Genomic DNA, 21,797 nt, shown 5'->3' with positions numbered 1-21,797 from the left:
TGATCTTGGATACTGATCTCAAGACTTTTTGAAATCATATTAATGCTGTTGCAGTCTATATCTGGGTCTCGTTAGTTAGTCTCGTTCTAAAAAAAACAAAAAACTGTTAATTAACAATTTCTGTTGATAATAATTAACAGTACTTTGTGATTCACTGGTGTTTTATGTTTATGTACAGTTATGTTTATACATAATTAAGACCTTGATCTCTGCTATTTTGATCAGTTTTTGACTGTTTTTGAATCTGCAGTTTAACCATATAAATTTTTCAATATCAATCAATCAATTAATCATTTTTTATCGTAAAAGAAATGTATAAATATTTGCAAAAAATAACAAGTACTTGCAGTACCGTAATTTACTACACAAATCCAGACACGTCAATATATATGTATACTAGGGGTGTCAAAATTAATTGTATCTTCGATGCAGATGCGAACAATTTGGTATCGGTTCAGTAATAATCATAACCGGTTATTATGTACTGACGTTATTTATCATCAGCGTTATATGGCAGTAGCTTACTATGACAAGGGAGGAGACCGCAAGTTATTAAAATGCTCCAACTACTTAAAAAGCTTGTAACTGTGAACAATTCACTGCTTGTGAGTTTGCTGGACCATGTTTCACTGATGGGGAGGTACATCAGCACCCAGATAGGAAAAAATAAAAGCTGTAAACTCTCTCTCACTCTCTGTGGCCCCTTTGACCTGCTGGCGTGATCGTGAGGTAACGTTTTATCTCCTCTCTTGGCTGTTACAAAAATAATATTACTTTTAGATTCAGACATGAGTGTGTCTGCAGAGCGAGTTTTCTCCTCTGCGTCGCCGTATAATGAATCAGCTGATCGTCGTGGTCATTTAACATCGGTGTCCATGTCACTTTTGCTGAATAGCACCAGAGCCGTTCTGACCATTAGAGCCAATCGCAGCCTTTTCTGTTGAGCGCGTGATCAATCACAGGCGTTTAAGAACTCCCTCAACAACGCTCAAAAAGCAAGCGGGATAGTATTTACATTTGTTTATTTGCTTTAAATGCTCATGTTGTTCTGTGCATGTACTTGAGTTTTGTTTGATATGTTCAAAAAGAGTGTTTTCTTTGAGCAGGTTAAAAAATTAAGATACAGTACATATATGTGAATGCTTGCATTAAGACAAATATGTATTACAAAAATTATATAAAAATAAACAAATTTACAAATGATAAATTTTAATAGAAGAATTTTTGTGCTCTAATGTAAAATATCAGATTGTTTTTGGATAACATTGTCAATGCACCGTGATGACTATTTTATTTACATCAGATACAGAAATAAAGTCTGATGAAAGTCTATGGACAGTTACTTTTGTGGCTAACTTTATAGAGGGTTTGCACTTTATCAGCTACCCATATTCGTGGCAACTATGGGGGTATTTTTCTTTTCAAAATAACATGCGTTTTTAAAGATAAAACCGTTTGAATTTGTACAAATTAGCCACTTTTCTAAATAATACATACAGTAGCTACATCTCATTTTGAGATCAAGCTGGCTAAACCTCATAGAGCAGACTTAGCAAGCAGGAAATGGTGATATGCTTCTGGCAATCAGAATTTAATAGACCCTAAAAGACACATATAATATTTCATATGCTTGACTGGAAATGATAAGAACAAACATGAATATTATCAAGATTTTTACTCTTGAAATTCTGGTATAGTTTGGCCAGCCACAAACACCTTTTGTTCCTTGGACATTTACTGTAACTTTTGGCAGCCTATTGTATGTTTTTTGCCCTATCTGACCGATTAGTACAGCCCAAAAGTCACAGGTCAGTTCAGTGGCATTGTTTACATTCTGCTCTCCAATATGGCCAATCAATGACCTGCCATGAAAACACTCAATTGTATATCTTTGTCTGGATGTAGGTCTCGGCCCATGATCTTATAGGTCAAGACCAATGTGATTTGCTGCACAGAATGCAACAATCTTTTCCACCACAAGCTGGGTGCTAACCAACATACCCGTTTTACTTCTTTATCAGGGAAGTAAACCCTTTATCAGCAGAATGAACTGCCACAGTGCAGAAAACTATAATAAATAATACATTTCCTACCTTACTTCATGATAAGAAGCTACATGGGATCACAGAATGTTATTTAAAATGCTCTACTGATGTTATTAAGTGAGTTTTGAGCAAAAACAAAAAAGTTATTCTAAGCTAATATGCTACAATAGCTAGCCTCGCTTGATGGAGTCATGATAATGAATAATTTTGTTAAAAAGTAAAGACTTGTGATGATGAAGTGATAAATTCAATGTGAGATTAATAGACATAACAGATTAACCATCATCTGAATAATTTGAATATCATTCTAATCGTGGCATGATTTTTCATATGTTAGAAGCTAGTTTGATAAATGGGAATCTGCCAAACGGAGTCGTAATTTCATCCTTAAATACATTCATTGTATCGACCTAATACTTTGTAAACATAATTTGCTGACATATATAATAATTAAGCCTGCCAAAGTGACTGAAACTTGTTGATTACAGTCAGTGCTTGCCACTTTGCTGTTCAATATGCATCAGTGAAGCGAGTAGGTGGTCTGAGAGAGTGCTGTCAGACTCTCAGACGACAGAGAGTTTGCTTGAACGATTTTTGTTTCTTTGGCAACCAGGAAAGAAATGGAATTAGTTATTACACAAACAGCAGGGTCCACGAGTCAATCAGAGTGAAAAGGTTGAAATGAAAAAGTTACATGAATTAGAATTTAGTGTTCATTTAATTTTGTAAAGGCACGCACTGTTCATTTTACATAAAAGGATTGGCTTGTTTTCTAATATCTCAAAATGTTTAAAATCGTGCTTATTACCAGGATTAAGCATTATATGGCCCTATGGGCCCATTGTGTAAACTCCAAAAAATTTATTTTCTTAGAGTTTTTGTCTTGTGTCTAATCCAAAGATTTTTCAAGACAAGTAAAAAAAAGCACTGTTGTGTTTTCAGAAATAATAAGTCAAAGTTAAGTGAATTTTCCTTAAAACAAGCAAAATAATCAACCAATGGGGTAAGCAAAATTATTTTAAAACAAAAACAAGATTCTTGCTTCATTTAAAGAAAAAACTCAATTTTCACTTGTTAGAACCCATTTTTGAAAGTCTTTAATATTTAAGATAAAAAAACAACATTCTTGTCGTTGACTCCGGTTGTAAGGGCAACAAATAATAACTTGACTTCTAGTAGATCATTTGAATAAGTGGCAGAAGCTAGATTTTTATTGATTAATCATCTGTTGACCTGCATCCCAATCATCCCAAAACTGCAGAACACCCATTGGAACCCACATGGAGCCAAGATTCTCATTGAAATCAGTCAAGTTCGGTAGGAACAATCATGGTTTGGGGTTACATTCAGTATGGGGGCGTGCATGAGTTACCACAGAGTGGATGGCAACATCAACAGCCTGAGGTAACAAGATATTTGTGCTGCCCATTACATTACAATCTACAGGGGAGGGCAAATTCTTCAGCAGGATAGCGCTCCTTTTTAAACTTTAGCCTCCACATCAAAGTTCCTGAAAGCAAAACAGGTCAAGGAACTCCAGGATTGGCCAGCCCAGTCACCAGATATGAACATTGTTGAGCATGTCTGGCGTAAGATGGAGGAGGCTCTATTTCTTTTTCCACTGCACCATAACTTTATATTCTATACTGTACATTATTTCTGTTAAGTGACAAGACTTTTGTCTAAGCAAAATCAGACCTTACTGTCCTAATTAAATAATTAAAAATCAAGACATGATCATATTTAATTTTGGTAAAATAAGCATTATCTAGAGGCCTTTTCCTTTCATATAAGCCACTTCTGATACCAAATGATCAACTAAAAGTCAAGTTAACATCTGTTATTCCTAAAACTAGAATATAGGTGAGAAGATATTTGTCAGGTAGTGTATGTCTTTTTGCACCCACTGTATATGACAGGCATGCTATATGATATGTCATATATGTGACCCTGAATATTTTAGGAAATTGACAGTCATACACCATCTGAAAGCAGAATAAATAAGCTTTCCATTGAATATGTATGACAATATTTGGCCGAGACACAACTATTTGAAAATCTGGAATATGAAAAAAAAAAAAAAGTAAATAAATAATCTAAATATTGAGAAAGTAATATTGAGAAATCACCTTTCTTCTAAGTTCTTAGCAATACATATTATTAATCAAAAATTACATTTTGATTTATTTACAGTAGAAAACTGAACAAATCTTGTCATGGAGTATGATATTTTCTTAATATTATAATGTTTTTTGATTAATGTAAAATCCATAATTTTGACTCATACAGTTTTATTCAGCTATTCCTACAAATATACTCATGCAATTAAAAGCCTTTCAAGGTTTTGTGGTCTATGGTCATATATGTACAGTATGTGGAAAAAAGTGTAATTTCATGCACCTTGCCAAAACTCCCTTTTCCCAGGACCATGAGGAAGTTGAAATCATGCAGCCCCGTGTGGCCTTTACCCGTGTGCAGTACAGCAGGAGTCAGGCTTAGAGCCGGTGGGGTCACAGCAGCAACAGGCGTCGTCACAGGAGAAGGAGTAGGAGGAATGGAGGGCATCAGAATCTCTTCTGGTACCTTCACAAATAAGGAGAGTGACAACAAAAAAAAAAAAAACAAGAAGAGCTTGTTTCAGTAAAGACATGCAGTGCCCTCCTGTGGATGTGCTGTGAAAGTGACAAATTGGTGATGGTCAGACTCAGATGACATCATCAGAATGTGTCTGTTTGCGCCTGCATGTTGTCGGAAAGAACATTTGATTTTTGCTGAATGTGTTTATTCGCTGACCTCAGGAGGCTTTTATTGCACTCTCGGAGCTGAATATAGCACGCTGACAGTTTTATCTAGAGTGACTTACAGAACACCAATTACAGGGATAATCTCCCCTGGAGCAAACTGAAGTAAAGAGCTTTGCTCAAGGGCACAATGCTGATGCTTCATGGGTAGTCACTTGAAAATGTCGGCAAACAACTTTTCAACTGCCATCGCCAACTTTAGTGCATAAAGTTGCTGTCTGCAACATCTAGTGCTTATAGCGCTGTAGGAAATGAAGGGTGTTGGTACAGTATAGTGAAAAATGGATTGATGTCAGAGGTGTAAAGAGTACCTGAAAGCTATACTTGGATAAAAGTATGGCTTACAAAGCTACAAGTCACCAATCGCATAATTGCAAAACACTAAACGTAGACACTACCAACAGTCTGCACATTTTGTACTGTAGACCTTCATCATAAAACATACCTGACTCAGATCAACTCTTTAGCAGAGAGCTCTATGAATTGAAACATGATAAGAGAGACATATTGTACAAAATGTACAAAGCGGTGTGTCCTTAGGCCTGACTGACGCTGGGAATCACCGCGACCATTCCTTTCTAGTTCAGAAACGTTGTAAACACTCATAAACATGCATGAATGCACACAAACACAGATCTGTTATTATGTTTTATAGTTATAGTCTCAAAAGAGTTCACGATCTGATAATATAATATAATTAATGTAAGCTTTTTGATTTATGAGGACACATGAAAAGTTCCCCTAACCTATATTTATACTGTAATTTGTGTAAATTTCAATAAATAAATAAATGAATAAAGTGAATAAATGAATATATAAATAAATAAATGAAAGAAAGAAACAAGCTAATAAATAAATAAATAAATCAAACAAAAATAAATAAGTGAATAAATAAACAAATAATTAATTGAAACAAACAGGCTAATAAATAAATAAATAAATAAAACAAAGAAACTAGCAAACCTGTAAATAAATAAATAAACTAGCAAATAAAAAATAAACCATAAATAAATAAATAGGGCTGCACAGTGGTGCAGTGGGTAGCACGTTTGCCCCACAGCAAGAAGGTCACTGGTTCGAGCCTCTGCTGGGTCAGTTGGCGTTTCTGTGTGGAGTTTGCATGTTCTTCCCATGTTCGCGTGGGTTTCCTCCGGGTTCCCCACAAGTCCAAAGACATGCGGTACTGGGGAATTGTGTAAGCTTAATTGTCCGTAGTGTACGAGTGTGGATGGATGTTTCCCAGAGATGGGTTGCAGCTGGAAGGGCATCCATTGCGTAAAACATGTGCTGGATAAGTTAGCGGTTAGGTTAGCGGTTCATTTCGCTGTGGCTACCACAGATTAATAAAGGGACTAAGCCGAAAAGAAAATGAATGAATGAATGAATAAATAAATTAAACAAACAAGCTAATAAATAAATAAATAATTACATAAATAGATAAAAGTTGCAAATACAAAAATAAATAAATATAAAACTAAAATAAATAAGCGACTAAATAAATAAATAAAACTAGCAAATAAATAAATAAAAAATCAAACAAATAAATAAATAAGTGAATAAATAAACTAATAAAAATAAATTCAATGAACAAGCTAATAAATAAATAAAAGAAACAAATTAGGGCGGCACAGTGGTGCAGCAGGTAGTGTTGTCGGCTCACAGCAAGAACGTCGCTAGTTCAAGCCTCGGCTGGGTCAGTTGGCATTTCTGTGTGGAGTTTGCATGTTCTCCCTGCGTTCGTGTGGGTTTCCTCCGAGTGCTCCGGTTTCCCCCACAGTCCAAAGACATGCGGTACAGGTGAATTGGGTAAGCTAAATTGTCCATAGTGTATGAGTGTGAATGAGTGTGTGTGGATGTTTCCCAGAGAAGGGTTGCAGCTGGAAGGGCATCCACTGCGTAAAAATGTGCTGGATAAATTGGCGGTTCATTCCGCTGTGGCAACCCCAGATTAATAAAGGGACTAAGCTGAAAAGAAAACGAATGAATTAATAAATGAGTGAATAAATAGATAAATAATTGAAACAAACAAGATAATAAAAAATATATGAAAAAACACTCTAAAACACAAACACATAAATTAAACTTTTCAAAGACAGACAGACAGACAGATAGACAGATAGACAGACAGACAGACAGACAGACAGACAGATAGATAGATAGATAGATAGATAGATAGATAGATAGATAGATAGATAGATAGATAGATAGATAGATAGATAGATAGATAGATAGATAGATAGATAGATAGAGGAGTACCTGCAGGTCTGGATCAGGCACAGGGATGTTATAATATTCTCCCTCATCCTGGTTGAGCAGTTTGTACCAGCCGCTGACAGACCGTCTGAATATCTCACTAACCCCGAATGACAGAGCACCCATGAAGTCATTGCGTGAGGTTCTGTCCCAGTCCCAAACCTCTACAGACAAACGCCTGTCCCATTGTCTGCCCCGGACTGAACTACACACACACACACACATATATATAAATAAATAAACACAGAGTAACCTCACATTTGATCACAGGCAGCATAGCAACACCTCGTCAACCATTTACAAATAAAAACTCACAAGGTAAAGCTCTCGTTCCAGATGGGGTTGAGTGTGGAACGGATGGTTTTGGTTTTCTGTTTGCTGTGGCTTTTTGGATCAGGGATGAGTTTGAGCTTCACATAAGGGTCCGACAGGCCGTTAGGGTCCATGGGTATCAGGTTAAGCGCTTCATGCACTGAAATATGGATTTAAAACTGAGTTTATATAGCGAAATCAATCAATTAAAATTGTTAAACTGCGTATTTACAGCGTATTTACATATATATATAAGTACACCCCTCTTTTAAATTCATATTTTTAAGAGGAAGCCAACAAATATCATATTTGTGCATATACATTAGATTAGTCAGTACTGAAGTCAAATCTGGAGCTTATCTAATATAATAGCTTACGATAACAGTCATGAATGAATTGCAAGTTAATAACATTTTGAAGATGACTGAGAGATTAAAACTCTAAAAGAAAATTTTAAGTCATGATAAGACTTTCTATAAAGTTTCCAATCGTAATACATTATTGATACTCTTAAAGTATTATAATGCATGCATAACGCCTTATAAACAATGTTACAATGAGTTGTATTATCTCATAAATAATCTTCACAACAGTAATAATACTGAACATATTTTTATCCATCTAGAGTAAATGTCTTATAGATTTTCTAAGTTTTATATCCTGCCATTATTTTCTGATCTTAACTGTATCATACCATTTATCTTACAGTCTTAGAATAAAAAGCTATCTTTTAAACACATTAAAAGTTCAAAAGGTGTAAAATCAATATTACATTCACACTTCTGCCATTCAGAAATTTAACCCCAAATCAGAAAAGGTTGGGACAGAATGGAAAATGCAAATAAATAAAATCAAAGTAGTGATTTCCAAATTTACTTTGACTTGTATTTGATTGCAGAAAATATGAGCACAACATATTTTATGTTTTGTTTATTTAACTTCATTTTATTTGTAAATATACATCCCTTCCTGTCAATAAGACCTGTAACACATTAAAAAAATAAATAAAAACCAGAGCAATTTTTGGCTAGTAATGAGGTAAATTGGTTAAATAATGATGTAATTTAAAACGGGTGATGCCAACAGGTGATTGTAATTATGATTTGGTACAAAAGCAGCATCTAAACCTGCGGTCACACTTGGCTTTTCTTCCCATGGACTTCCATTCATACGCACGTGAATGCGTCAGACCGGAAACGCAAGGTCATGCGTCAAGTTCCGCAGGTTGCTGTGGTGCAAAGTTCAAGCTTGGTGAACTCTGACCTGTGAAATCGCATCACTTGACTGCGTGAGACCAATCGAGGATCAAAACATGACCTCTCTGGAAAGAAATTTAAAACATGGAGCAATTGCTCGCTTTTTAATGTCTAAACATTTTGTTTAATCCCGCCCCTTTTCGCAGCGCAGTACGACAGAATTTCGCACACACAAAGCCCAGTGTGACCGCAGCTTAAGAAAGGTCTAGGATTGCCAGTTTGCCAACAAATACAAATTAATGAAACATTTAAAAAAACAATGTTCCTCAAAGAAAAATACGAAGACATTTAGATAATTCACCTTCAACAGTGCATAACATAACAAAAAGATTCAAGAAATCTGGAGGAATTTCCATACATAAAGGACAAGGGTGCAAGCCTAAACTGAACATCAAGAATTGTCATTCATCTATAAGCACCAAACAAGCTCAGGACTACTTTGGCAAACCTTTGTCAAGTACCACAATATGTAGTTACATCCACAAATGCTAGTTAAAGCTACTGTGCCAAAAGGAAGACCTATGTTACCAGTGTCCAGAAGCGTTGTCAAATTTTATAGGTTGGTGGCATCTGGGATGGACTATTACACAGTGAAAAGTGTACTGTGGTCAGATGAATCAGTATTTCAGGTATTTTTAGGGAGAAATGGATGCTGTGTGCTTCCAGACCAGAGAAGATAAAGATCATCAGGACTGTTATCAGCAACAAGTCCAAATGCCAGTGTTCCTCATTTCAGTGGCCTTGGCAAAGGTAACTTGCACTTCTGTGATGGCACCAATAATGCAAAAAAGTACTTAGAGATTTTGGAGCACAATATGCTGCCTTCTTTTCCAGGGACGCATATTTATATGCATAATTTCAAGACAGTGAAAAACCACATTCTGTACACATTACAAAGTCCTGGCTGTGAAGGAAGAGGATACAGGTACTTGACTGGCCTGCCTGCAGTCCTGACCTGTCTCAAATAGAGAATGCGTGGTGCAGTTTGAAGCACAAAATATGTCAACGAAGAGTGCATACTGTTGCCCACCTTAAGACCTGTTTGCAGGAAGAATGGGACTAAATTACACCTAAACACTTCCTCATTTGGTGTTTTCAGTTCCTAAATGTTTTTTCAGTGTTGTAAAATGTAATAGCAACATTACAAAGTGGTAAATGCTTTACTGTTCCAACTTTTTTGACATGTGTTGCAAGAACCAAAATTAGGATATGTGATATTGCTACAGATATGAAACAAACAAACAAAATAATTCATATAGTGCAGTTTTGTCTCAATATCTTACATTTCAGAAGCATATACTGTAAGTGCATTTTATAGACACATGCAGTGAGTTGTTCGGCTACTGCTCATCACAAATCATCTTTATGTAATATGACTTACACAGTACTGTGGGCGGGGTATTCTGTACATTGTAAAAAATCATCTGTAAAGGATCAGTTTTCCATATTTTGTGATTCATGTTTTTCTTGTTTATGTATGCTTTTGAACTGCATTGTGGGACCTTAAAAAGTGTATTGTAATGACATTTTTAATAATTATAATGTATATTTTGTCTATGTTTATGTAAATAAAATGGTGCAAAAACCTTGTAATAAACTGGCAGAACATTTTCTGTTATTTTACAGGCTTACTTTATATATATATATATATATATATATATATATATATATATATATATATATATATATATATATATATATATATATATATATATATATATATATATATTATTTCTTATACATTATATTATTTCAAACTACTAAAACGTAAAAAAAAAGTCACTTTGTTAGACTGTTGAGTTGACAGTTAACAGAGCAGAGATCAAGGTATCATAATAGAATTCATGAAAGTAAATAAATGGAAAACACTAGTGAACCACAAATTACGAAACTGTTACTTAACAATTTTCCCCCATAACAAAACTGATTAAAGTAATGTGTTATTCACATCTATTTAGTTTATACTAGGGATGTCCCGATCAGGTTTTTTGCCCTCAATTGATTTTGTGTATCTACCGATACTGAAACCCGATCCGATACTTCTATAATACATAAAAAAAGAATAAAGAAGAGCGAAGAGACAGATCAGGATTGAGTCAATCCATTGTGCGGTAAGGCTTTGTAGAGACATAGGAGCTACAAACGAACTCCATATGTTTGTGGTGAATGAAACATGGGCTACATCTTATAACAGCACAAGTAGTTTGTCAGAAATTTTCTTATAAAAGGCTAGCAGAGCTTTCTCTGTGAAATAGTGGCGAGACGGCATTTCAAATCGAGGTTCAACATTTGTTTTTGAGGTTTCTTATCAGGTTTGTTGTGTTAAAAGTAGCTTTTTCTTTCCACCTCTTGCAATGCCAAGTTTACATATCTCACAATGTTGGCAATGGCAATGTAGGCAATGGCAATGTTGTCGTCATCAACTTTACAACTACAGATGTGTTAAAAAAAGAATGAGAATATATATATATATATATATATATATATATATACACACACAGTTGAAGTCAGAATTATTAGCCCCGTTTATTTATTTTTTTCCGCAATTTCTGTTTAACGGAGAGAAGATTTTTTTCAACACATTTCTAAACATAATAGTTTTAATAAAAATTAGTTTAAATGGGCTAATAATTTTCACCTTAAAATGGTTCATAAAAAATTTAAAACTGCTTTTGTTCTAGCCGAAATGAAACAAATAAGACTTTCTCCAGAAAAAAAAATATTGTCAGACATTCCCTTGCTCTGTTAAACATAATTTGGGAAATAATAAAAAAAGAAAAATAAATTTAAAGGGGGTCTAATAATTCAGACTTCAACTATATAATATTTTTTTTTGTCCTGATTGGGAGGTAACGTTAGATTCCGACTGAGTCTGAAACTGCGTGATCCGACCCTATTTCTGATCACGTGATCGGATCTGGACATCCCTAGTTTATACATAACAGCTTTTCCATCAACATCTAATGAAATAAAACCACTTTAATGCATATCTGCAGCCCTATATGTCATTGTACAGTGAATACAGTGTTGCGCTGCATTGTTAAACTGACCCGTCAGTGCATGTTTAAACGCTCTCATTCTCTGCACAGCATTAGTAGTCTTCTCACTACTCATTAGCTTCTTTATGGTGGTGCAGATCTAAGAGCCACAGGCTTAGTTAAGTTGACACAGCGCAGCGAATGCATTGTAATACAGCAGACGGAGTGTGTATAATTAGCTCTTTCTCATGTATTGATGATGCTGTATGCACACATTTCCCTCTGTTGGAGGAAAGCCGGGCTGTGCCAAAATAACGCAAATCTCCATGTAGGATTCCATCAACAGCGAATTCACTCAGCAGTAAGGAGTAGTCTTCAATGGGGTATAAAGAAGCTCTTTAATAAACATTACTTAGTAGTTTCTATGAACAGGTCATAAAACAAGGCCTGTTTTATTTTAGACAGATATTTATTTTGCAATGCGAAGGTAACGTTTTCTGCGATTGTGACCTTTAATTCATTTGCCTTGGGGTAAATAAATGACAAATTACAGTAAAATGTTCAAACTACTTTATCACACCAGTTTGTTTGTGAGTAATTGACTACAGATTTCAATTAAGTTATTCCATGGTCTGTTAAATTTCTTGATTCTGATTGGCTGGAAGGTGTGCAATAGAATCGTTCAATGCACAGGTAGTTCCAGTTAGTTTTGCTCACTGTTCAATAACAAACGCATTTCCCTCAAATGTTAGTAGTATCTCAGTAGAATGTAGCAAGTAATGTGGTAAACATGCTTTTTTGGTAATTAAAATTAGTTCCACTATAAAAGTGATTAGTTACTTTAAAAACGTAAGTAAATTTGTTGCCTTAAAATCAACAAGTTGATTTTACTTTAAAATGTCAGTAAACGCACTGACCTAATTTTTTATAATAATGCACATTTGTTTACTTAATAATTATAAGGCAATGAGTTTGCTTTTTTTCCAAGTAAAGTCAACTTATCGCTGTTTTACAGTGTAGTAAAAAGCATTTGTTTGATAAAGTATTATTTAACAAATTTAATTTGGATTATGTTAGAAGCAGCACACTTTTATATGACTTTTACATTTACATTTAGTCATTTAGCAGACGCTTTAATCCAAAGTGACTTACAAATGAGGACAAGGAAGCAATTTACACAACTATAAGAGCAACAGTGAATAAGTGCCATATGCAAGTTTCAGATAATACTTATTATCTCTTTTTTGTCCTGTCTCTGTTATCCTGTTGCACTGTAGAAGCTCTGTCACGAAAACAAATTCCTCGTATGTGTGAACATACCTGGCAATAAATCTCTTTCTGATTCTGATTCTGATTTCAGGTGTTCACTTTTGAAACATACAATCAAAAAGATCAAACCCAGTTATGCACACTGTATGTTAACTAATATGTTATGTACTTGTTTTCTGACCAACATAATGTATTCTAAATTCCTGATTGTGCTATTGCAGGAAGTCTAATGGTGTTCATGAGTTTTGATGGTCATGATTGACTGAGTGCTCACCTGTAATATAAATGTCCTCCTTCTCTCCACGGACGCTCAGTCGGATGCGTCCTCTTTTCTCCGTGTGGTCTTGTCCACATAGACTGGGGACGCTGCTCTCACAGCGCTTGTGGACATTCATATCACAACCTCAACCACAAACACACAACATACAGCAAATTAAAAGACAGACAGAGAGAAAGAGACTCGGAGAGGAACAAGTTAAAAATGAATACTGTACATTGCCCTCCACAAATATTGACACCCTTGGTAACTGCAAACAAAGACATTTTTTCTGTTTAAAATATTTCCCAAGCATTAAGGGCATGTACCATTCCCCTTTTGCTATTTTAAGGACAGAAAAACACGCTTTGCGCTGCGGCGCATGGTCTAACAAGGTTGTGCTTATTCTCTTAATGAGTTATGGGAGTGTTTTGAGAATAAACCAATCAGAGTCTCATCTCACATTCCCTTTATGAGTCAGTTGCATCCCGCCAGGGCGACGCAGTGGTGCAGTAGGTAGTGCTGTCGCCTCACAGCAAGATGGTTGCTGATTCGAGCCTCGGCTGGGTCAGTTGGGTTTTCTGTGTAGAGTTTGCATGTTTTCCCTGCATTCTTGTGGGTTTCCTCCGGGTGCTCCGGTTTCCCCCACAGTCCAAAGACATGCGGTACAGGTGAATTGGGTAGGCTAAATTGTCCGTAGTGTATGTGTGTGTGAATATGTGTGTGTGTGTTTCCCAGTGATGGGTTGCAGCTGGAAGGGCATCCGCTGCATAAAACAAATGATGGATAAGTTGGCGGTTAATTCTGCTGTGCCGACCCCAGATTAATAAAGGGACGAATCTGAAAAGAAAATGAATGAATGAATGAATGCATCCCGCCATGGCGCATTTGCTATTTACACGGCAGACTTTGTAAGTGGAAAAACTGAAACAGTTAAATAGCATCCGCAGTGCAAGGATAAAGAAACTCCAATCGGCCTTTACTTTGACTTTGACTTTCTCTTTCTCTGTTTCGTGGAAAAGGAAATGGTGTTGTACACTAAAGACATCCATTAGTCTACATAATTAATTTCGTTTGCCAAGCGTAAAAATTTGGTTTAAACACAGTTGTGTGGCAACAGTGTGCAAATATAACTAATTTCAAGTGGTAAAATTGTAATAATTTTATTTTTTATAATCACACTGCATAAAAACAGTCAGTAGAAACATTTTGATGTACATTGTCTCTTTGTAGGTGTCATCGGAGGAAGAAAGTCTCACCCATTAATGACTATCTCTCCTTAATTCGCATAGGGCATTAATCTTGTTTTTCAATCTGCCACTATGCTGACACATAGGCATTTGTAGCTCTGCCCTCTTTAGAAAAAGAGCACAATCTCATTTGGATTGAAAGTCACAGTCACCAAAATGGCACAATTAGGATCAAAGTCTAAAAGGGGCAGTTTCAAAAAGTTATAAAACATTACATGTGTGGTTTTCTGAGTTGAAACTTCACAAACACACTGTAGAGACATCAGAGACTTATTTTACATCTTGTTAAAAGGGGCAAAATAGGTCCTCTTTTAAGTTATAAGGATTTGTTTCAACAAAGCTATTCCACTACAAATAAAAAAGGTCAAAATGACCAGCTTGGTAGTTCTATTGTTAAAGATATCTGGGTTTTAGATAAGACTATGCTGTTTTTGCAATAGTTTGTTCTCAATGACAGTAGAGATCTCTAAAAGATCAAAAGATTAAACAACAAAGACATTATTTTATAGCGTTCTTTGCTCATTTTTTTTTTTTACAACGGGTGCCAATATTAGTTGAGGGCACTGTATACTAGTCTCCTGTCAGCCCAAAAACAATAATTATGAAGAGCAGTGTGCCAGATAAAGCCTCCAGATCTAATGTAAACAGTGTGATTGTTAGCAGCTCTGCAGTACAAGACAACATGCTGAAACAGCAAGAGCTGTCAGCCGCCACAGTCTGCTTTATTATTTTCTGGAAGTGTGTCATATCATGCAAATTATATTAGATGACATGGTTGTTATTACATGGATTAAACCAGAGTTAAAGGGAATTAATTAAATCTAATAACCACTATGAGATATATATTACAAGCCTGGAAAACATCATTCGTTAGTCACATATAATTACACTGATATAAATAAAAAAACAGGAATCTGCATAATTGTATTATGCTAATTTGGATCTACTGTGAGACTGTATAAAGTTCAAGCTAAAAACAAATAAAGATTATTTATTGTAATTGTATTTAAATAACATTTGAATAATAATAAATAATGACATTCATATTTTCTTATAAATATTATATTTATGTTTTTATTTAATATTGATACTTAAGCACAAAATTTAGGTAAATTAATTAATATAATATAATATAATATAATATAATATAATATAATATAATATAATATAATATAATATAATATAATATAATATAATATAATATAATATAATATAATATAATATAATATAATATAATTTAATATAATATAATATAATATAATATAATATAACATAATATAATATAATATAATATAAAACTACATTATATTATATAATAATTTAGAAATGATAGAAATTTTGCCATTTAAATGTGTGACATTTTGAGGAATTATCCATATGCTTTGTCTCTTTATTGTTTGTGCATTCTTATGGCCCTTATGTGTGTCAATAATAAAGTTTAAGTAGGTATATTATATTATATTATATTATATTATAATATATTATATTATATTATATTATATTATATTATATTATATTATATTATATTATATTATATTATATTATATTATATTATATTATAAACATATCCAGCTTGATAAAGACATTTAGGCATACAGTACATTACTAAAAGTTATACTAATATTAAATGAAATTTGAATAAATAAATATAACAATATACATCATTGCATGACTCCCAGGATTATGCTGTAACCAAACTGTATATGGATAAAAATTCATTCATTCATTCATTTTCTTTTCGGCTTAGTCCCTTTATTAATCCGGGGTCGCCACAGCGGAATGAACCGCCAATACACTCATTCACACACAAACGCTACGAACAATTTAGCCAACCCAATTCACCTGTACTGCATGTTTTTGGACTTGTGGGGGAAACTGAAGCACCCAGAGGAAACCCACGTGAACGCGGGGAGAACATGCTCCACACAGAAATGCCAACTGACCCAGCCGAGGCTCGAACCAGCGACCTTCTTGCTGTGAGGTGAGAGCGCCACCCACTGTGCCACCGTGTCGCCTTATGGACAAACAATTTAAATATATTTATTATTGATTAAGTAGTGAAAATATAATATACTTAAGTGCAATTTATAATATACATATACCACGGATATATACAAAGCATGTTAGTATATTTACAGACTATTATATTATATTTTATTATATTATATTATATTATATTATATTATATTATATTATATTATATTATATTATATTATATTATATTATATTATCAAGCATATCACAGCAAGTTAAATTCACTAGTTAATTTCTATTCAGTTTCAAGGCCGCCACACACTGAGTTGCTGGTCTAGATGAGCTTGATGTCGTTATAAATAGACTCACAGCCACATTTCATGCCCTGATGTATGAGGCCATAGAGCAGTGAACCGCAGTGATCACAGAACGTGGGACTGGAGTACGTGTGCACTTTAAACTTGTGTTTGCTCTTTAGATCCTGCAAGGAGAAAAAACAAAAAAAACAAAGCATTGTCATTTCATTATTCAACTGCTCAGTCCAATCACACTTTAAAGCAAATTCAAATTTAACACTGAAAGGCACCCTGCACACCCACTTCTTAGAAAAATAAATAAATAAAAGGATAGATCAACTAAAAAAGAAAATGTACTCCCACAAGTCTACTCACTTAAGGTTAAAAAAGCCTTTATGAGTTTCATTATTTTGTTAAACACTGTAGAAGAAGTTGAAAACCTGCAACTAGTGTAACATATAGTCTGGAGGTAAAATTCCATTTTTCCTTCTAGAAGGGTCTAGGCCAGCTTAGTATGACAATTATGGTACGTGGCTCCAAAAAGTCTGAGAGTAAAATCACTCGATGACATCTTGTCTACCAAGATGCTGGCCAGAGTCAGCCTTTCCCGGTCTTCGAAGACATACCAGAGGGAAACCCTACATACACACAAACCTTCTTAACTATTGAAATGGACCCATAGAACCCAAAACTCTCTCCTAAAATGTATGTAACATATTTGTTTGCAAGCTATAGGTTCTGTCTGATAGCCAAAGTAGTTAAAATATTATATGTATGCACCAATAGACCTCTTATGGTGTTAAATAATGTAGAAATGCATAGATCCTGCTTATCTTGTGTTTAAAGTGTCGTGTTTAATATTGTTGTACTCCATCTTTTATTTCACAACACATGATGCAGAATGCATGATAATTACTTATACAGCTTTCATGCTTTGGTACTGTGGGTTAAAGTTTATCCGTGCCTTCAGGGTGGATCCTCATTATGCATATGAGCGTCTCAAAGACAAAGAAAGTTTCCCGCACGACTTCCTCACACGCCATTGGTTAGTGCGTAGAAAATAGGTGTGACAAAAACACTTTCAATTTTGACCCATGCAAACTGGGCAGATGGTCTCTGGCAAGAATACCACTAGGGAAGTCTCTGTTTCTGTACTCTCGTGACTCGCCTGAGTCCACGTTTTTTATTTTCCAACAAGTAAACTCAGTTAACGATCATGGCTCGCGTATACTCGAGCTAATCTGCACAATCACGCCAAGAATCTCTGTTATTTTTGATCCACTTTTGCAGTTGGAAAAGTATGTAAATGCAGTTGTGAAGAGCAGCTTTTTCTAACTTGGATTGGTGGCAAAACTTAAACCATTTCTTTGTAAAAAAAAAAAAGATCTAGAAACTGTAACCCATGCTTTAATTTCCTCTCGGTTAGACCACTGCAACCCCTTGTACATTGGTGTACCCCATAACAAACTATCTCGCTTACAGTTGGTTCAGAATGCAGGTGCCAGATTAATAACAGGAACTAAGAAAAGACATCATATCTCCCCTGTCCCTGCCTCATTGCACTGGCCTCCTATAAAATTCAGAGTAGATTTTAAAATCCTTCTTTTTACATATAAAGCATTGCACAATTCTGCCTCGCTTAATGTCAGTTAACTTATTAGGCCATATACAGTTTGTAGACCAATAAGGTCCCATGTTTCTTTTGTCTGTCGCTGCAAATCAAAAGGTGATCGAGCTTTCTGTGTTGCGGCCCCAAGGCTCTGGAACAGTCTCTCTTTGAACATCAGGATTTCTCCATCATTGAATGCTTTTAAATCTGACTTAAAGACTTATTTTTACTCCCTTGCCTTTGAGTGACACATATATGTTATTTCTTATCTGTATTTTAGTATTACATATATACATATATATTTCATATTTTAATACAAGTTTTATTTTATTTTCTTAAATATTTGATTTTAATGTAAAAAAAGCAATAAATATTTTATTGGATCAACTACGGTTGTGTAAAATTGTGCTCTATAAATAAAGTTTGCCTTGCCTTACCTAATTTCTTTACACCACTGACTTCCATAGTAACCACTTCCATAGACTTCCATCGTAAAAACAAATACTATGGAAGTCAATGGTTACAGGTTTCCAGCCTTCTTTAAAATACCTTCTGTAGTGTTTAACAGAAGAAAGAAGGGTTTTGAACCACTTAAGGGTAAGTAAATGATGACAGAATTGACATTTTTGGGTGAACTAACCCTTTAAACGATGCATCTGAGATAAGAAACTCTCTCGTACTGTTCTTTTGCTCTATAAATAGGACAGTCTTCAAGCACAGACACAGCAAGCACATGCACAAACAAACAGAATCTCTGCTTTCCCTCTCTCTTTTTCCCTCTCTGTTTAAAGGTCCAGAGGAAAGGCTTCATTTTGAAGTGACTTTTTCACTGGGAGCCAATTAGCTGGGGCTATTTTGAGGATGAATGGTGGATGAATATATGAGTTGAGCTCAGCTGTGAAAACTGAATCCTCCTAAATGCACAGGCCTGGTTTCTCTCTCTCTGCCTACTGCTTCTCTTCATCCTCTGACAATCTTCCTCTCCACTTCTCTTCTCTCTGTCAGACTCCTCGCACGGTCATCATTGTCTATCCTTCTTCACGGCCTACGCGTGCACACAAGCCCTGCGCCTCTACCTAAGTTTACAACCATTTTATAGAGCAGCTCATGGGGAAAAAAAAGGGAAAAAAATCATGAGGGAGACAGGAGAAAGAAAGATTGTAGTTCTGTTCCAAAGCCTACTGAAGTGCCTCAGTTTCTGCAGACTATAGCTGTCTTTTAGAACAGCGTCCTAACAAGTGACTGATTTCAAGCGCTCAGTGTGTGACACACAAATACTGCTTCACACACTCTGTGTGAACTCAAAATGTACAATGCTTATTTTGCTAGTGCACATTCTTGAAGTGAATGGTCAAATAATTTATGCAAGTTAATCCACTAATGTTTGATTTGGGAATTCATTCGTTCAGTTTCTTTTGGCTTAGTTCCTTTATTCATCAGGTGTCGCCACAGTAAAATGAACCGCCAACTTATTCAGCATATGTTTTACACAGCGGATGCCCTTCCAGCCACAACCCAGTACTGGGAAACACCCATAAATAAGTAAGTAATGTGCATTTAAATAGCACATTTATCACTATACTGGGGCATTAGGACTCACATAGATCGCAGGTTGAACACCCCCTGCTGGTCTCATTAACACAACCTCCAACAGCAACCTAGATTTCTCATGTGGTCTCCCATCCAGTTACTGACCAAGCTCAGCACTGCTTAGCTTCAGTGAGTAGTCACTCTTGGGCTGCAGGATGATATGGTTGTGGTTGTGGCATACACTCTCACATTCACATACATACACTATGGACAATTTAGCTTACCCAATTCACCTGTTTTTGGACTATGGGGAAAACTGGAGCACCCAGAAGAAACCCACATGACCACAGGGATAACATGCAATCTCCACACAGAAACACCAACTGACCCAACTGGGGCTCGAACCAGTAACCATCTTGCTGTGAGGTGACAGTGTTAACCATTGAGCCACTCTTGTTGCCTTGATTCGGTAATCTTGAATCAAAATCTCATCATATGCTTCCATGTTTAGAGTGGTGGTTCTTCTCTGTTTATGTTAGTTTGATGACTTCAGCAACAACGTTCGTCCCTTTTACCGTTAGTTTGCTTTGAGTGAATGGCGCACAAAAAGAAATCCCACCCCCTTCTTATTATTCATTGGAAATATATCAACAATGATGAAATTACATCTCAGCAACTTCTTGATCATGCTTATAAAATGATTATAAGTCATGAATAAAACCTAAGAATCCAACACAATCTCATGGCAGTTTGTCACTTTTTGATTTAGTGGCTAATTCGTATGAATTCGTACGATCTAATTCGTACAATTTGCTCATCTCCCAATGAAGGTTGGGTTTAGGGATGGGGTTAGGTGCCACGCCTCCTTTTTAAAATCGTACCCGTACGAATTCGTATGAATTAGCCACTAAACTGACAAAACGTAAAATACTTACATTTTCTCGTGAGATCAGGCTAAAGGATCACATTATTGCACATACTTAATAACAATAAACAAGTATTAAAGGAAAGAGCTAAAATCTTATGGTGTATTACAAATGACACAATGTGAAAGGCCAAAGATATGCGGTATAAGGTTATATTTTTACTTTTATTGTAGTGCTTATTATTAAATTCCCCATTACCAGAAACGGTGACTGTTATTTTGTTCGTATTGTGCGCAGTTCCTAGAGAAATGGAATAATAAATGACACAAAAGTGGGCGTGGCTTGTTTTTTCTACTGCAAGTTGAATGGATATAGTAAAGCAGGCATTGCATTCAGAAAAATGGGGAAAAGGGTTTGAGGAGAGTTATTATAAGCTAACAGACTCCTCCTCCTCACATTTCTGTTTGTCATCAAAACTGACAGTTGCAGCAGGGTAGTTAAATATGTTAGCAACGCCCATTTGCTAAAATATACTTAATCTGACAAATTAACTGGAAAAAAACAGGAAGTGCTTTTACAGATTTCAATTAAAGATTAGAAGGGCAAGCAATTTTTTAATGACATGCACAGATGAATTGTTCACCACAAAACTAGCAATGTGAGCTAAATAAATCATATGGTTAGTTTTGATTTCTTGGGGACTTTAAGATTATTATTATAGTGGTTGTAATTAAGGTTACCATTAATGGCCATGTGACCCGGGGTGAATGATAGCGTACATATACTGTAACTTTTTTCAAGTTTAAGTTTATAATCAACATACAGCTACTGAAAAAAATTAAGAGACCACTTCTAAATTATCTCTCAGGTTCTCTTTATGTGTTAAAATAAGAATATTAAGCACTCTTTTGCATAAAATAACAGAAAAGTGCCATGTTTTCAGTCATGTTTATAATTATATTTAAACATTACACATTCAGGGTTAGGAAATCAATATTTGAGAGAATCAAAAATGAAAGCATTTGTCATGTTGGCCAGTTGCAGATTCTAAAAAAATGTATATAAAAATCTTAATAAATAACAATATTTTTATTTCAAATTT

At 35.1% G+C, this 21,797-nt stretch overlaps 1 protein-coding gene across 1 annotated transcript in view; it reads right to left on the bottom strand.

The window, feature by feature from the left end:
- Window positions 1-21,797, bottom strand: part of LOC130243117 (protein kinase C alpha type-like) — a 77,671-nt gene that overhangs the window by 19,872 nt on the left and 36,002 nt on the right. Inside the window, 5 exon segments of the mRNA XM_056475175.1 lie at window positions 4,446-4,628; window positions 7,103-7,304; window positions 7,415-7,571; window positions 13,189-13,317; window positions 16,764-16,875. Of these exon segments, the coding sequence (XP_056331150.1) occupies window positions 4,446-4,628; window positions 7,103-7,304; window positions 7,415-7,571; window positions 13,189-13,317; window positions 16,764-16,875 (783 nt within the window).

This window comes from Danio aesculapii, chromosome 16 (genome assembly GCF_903798145.1).
Source record: "Danio aesculapii chromosome 16, fDanAes4.1, whole genome shotgun sequence".
Taxonomy (NCBI): domain Eukaryota; kingdom Metazoa; phylum Chordata; class Actinopteri; order Cypriniformes; family Danionidae; genus Danio; species Danio aesculapii.
Note: the sequence above shows the minus strand (reverse complement) of the source record. Positions and strands in the feature narration are given on the sequence as shown.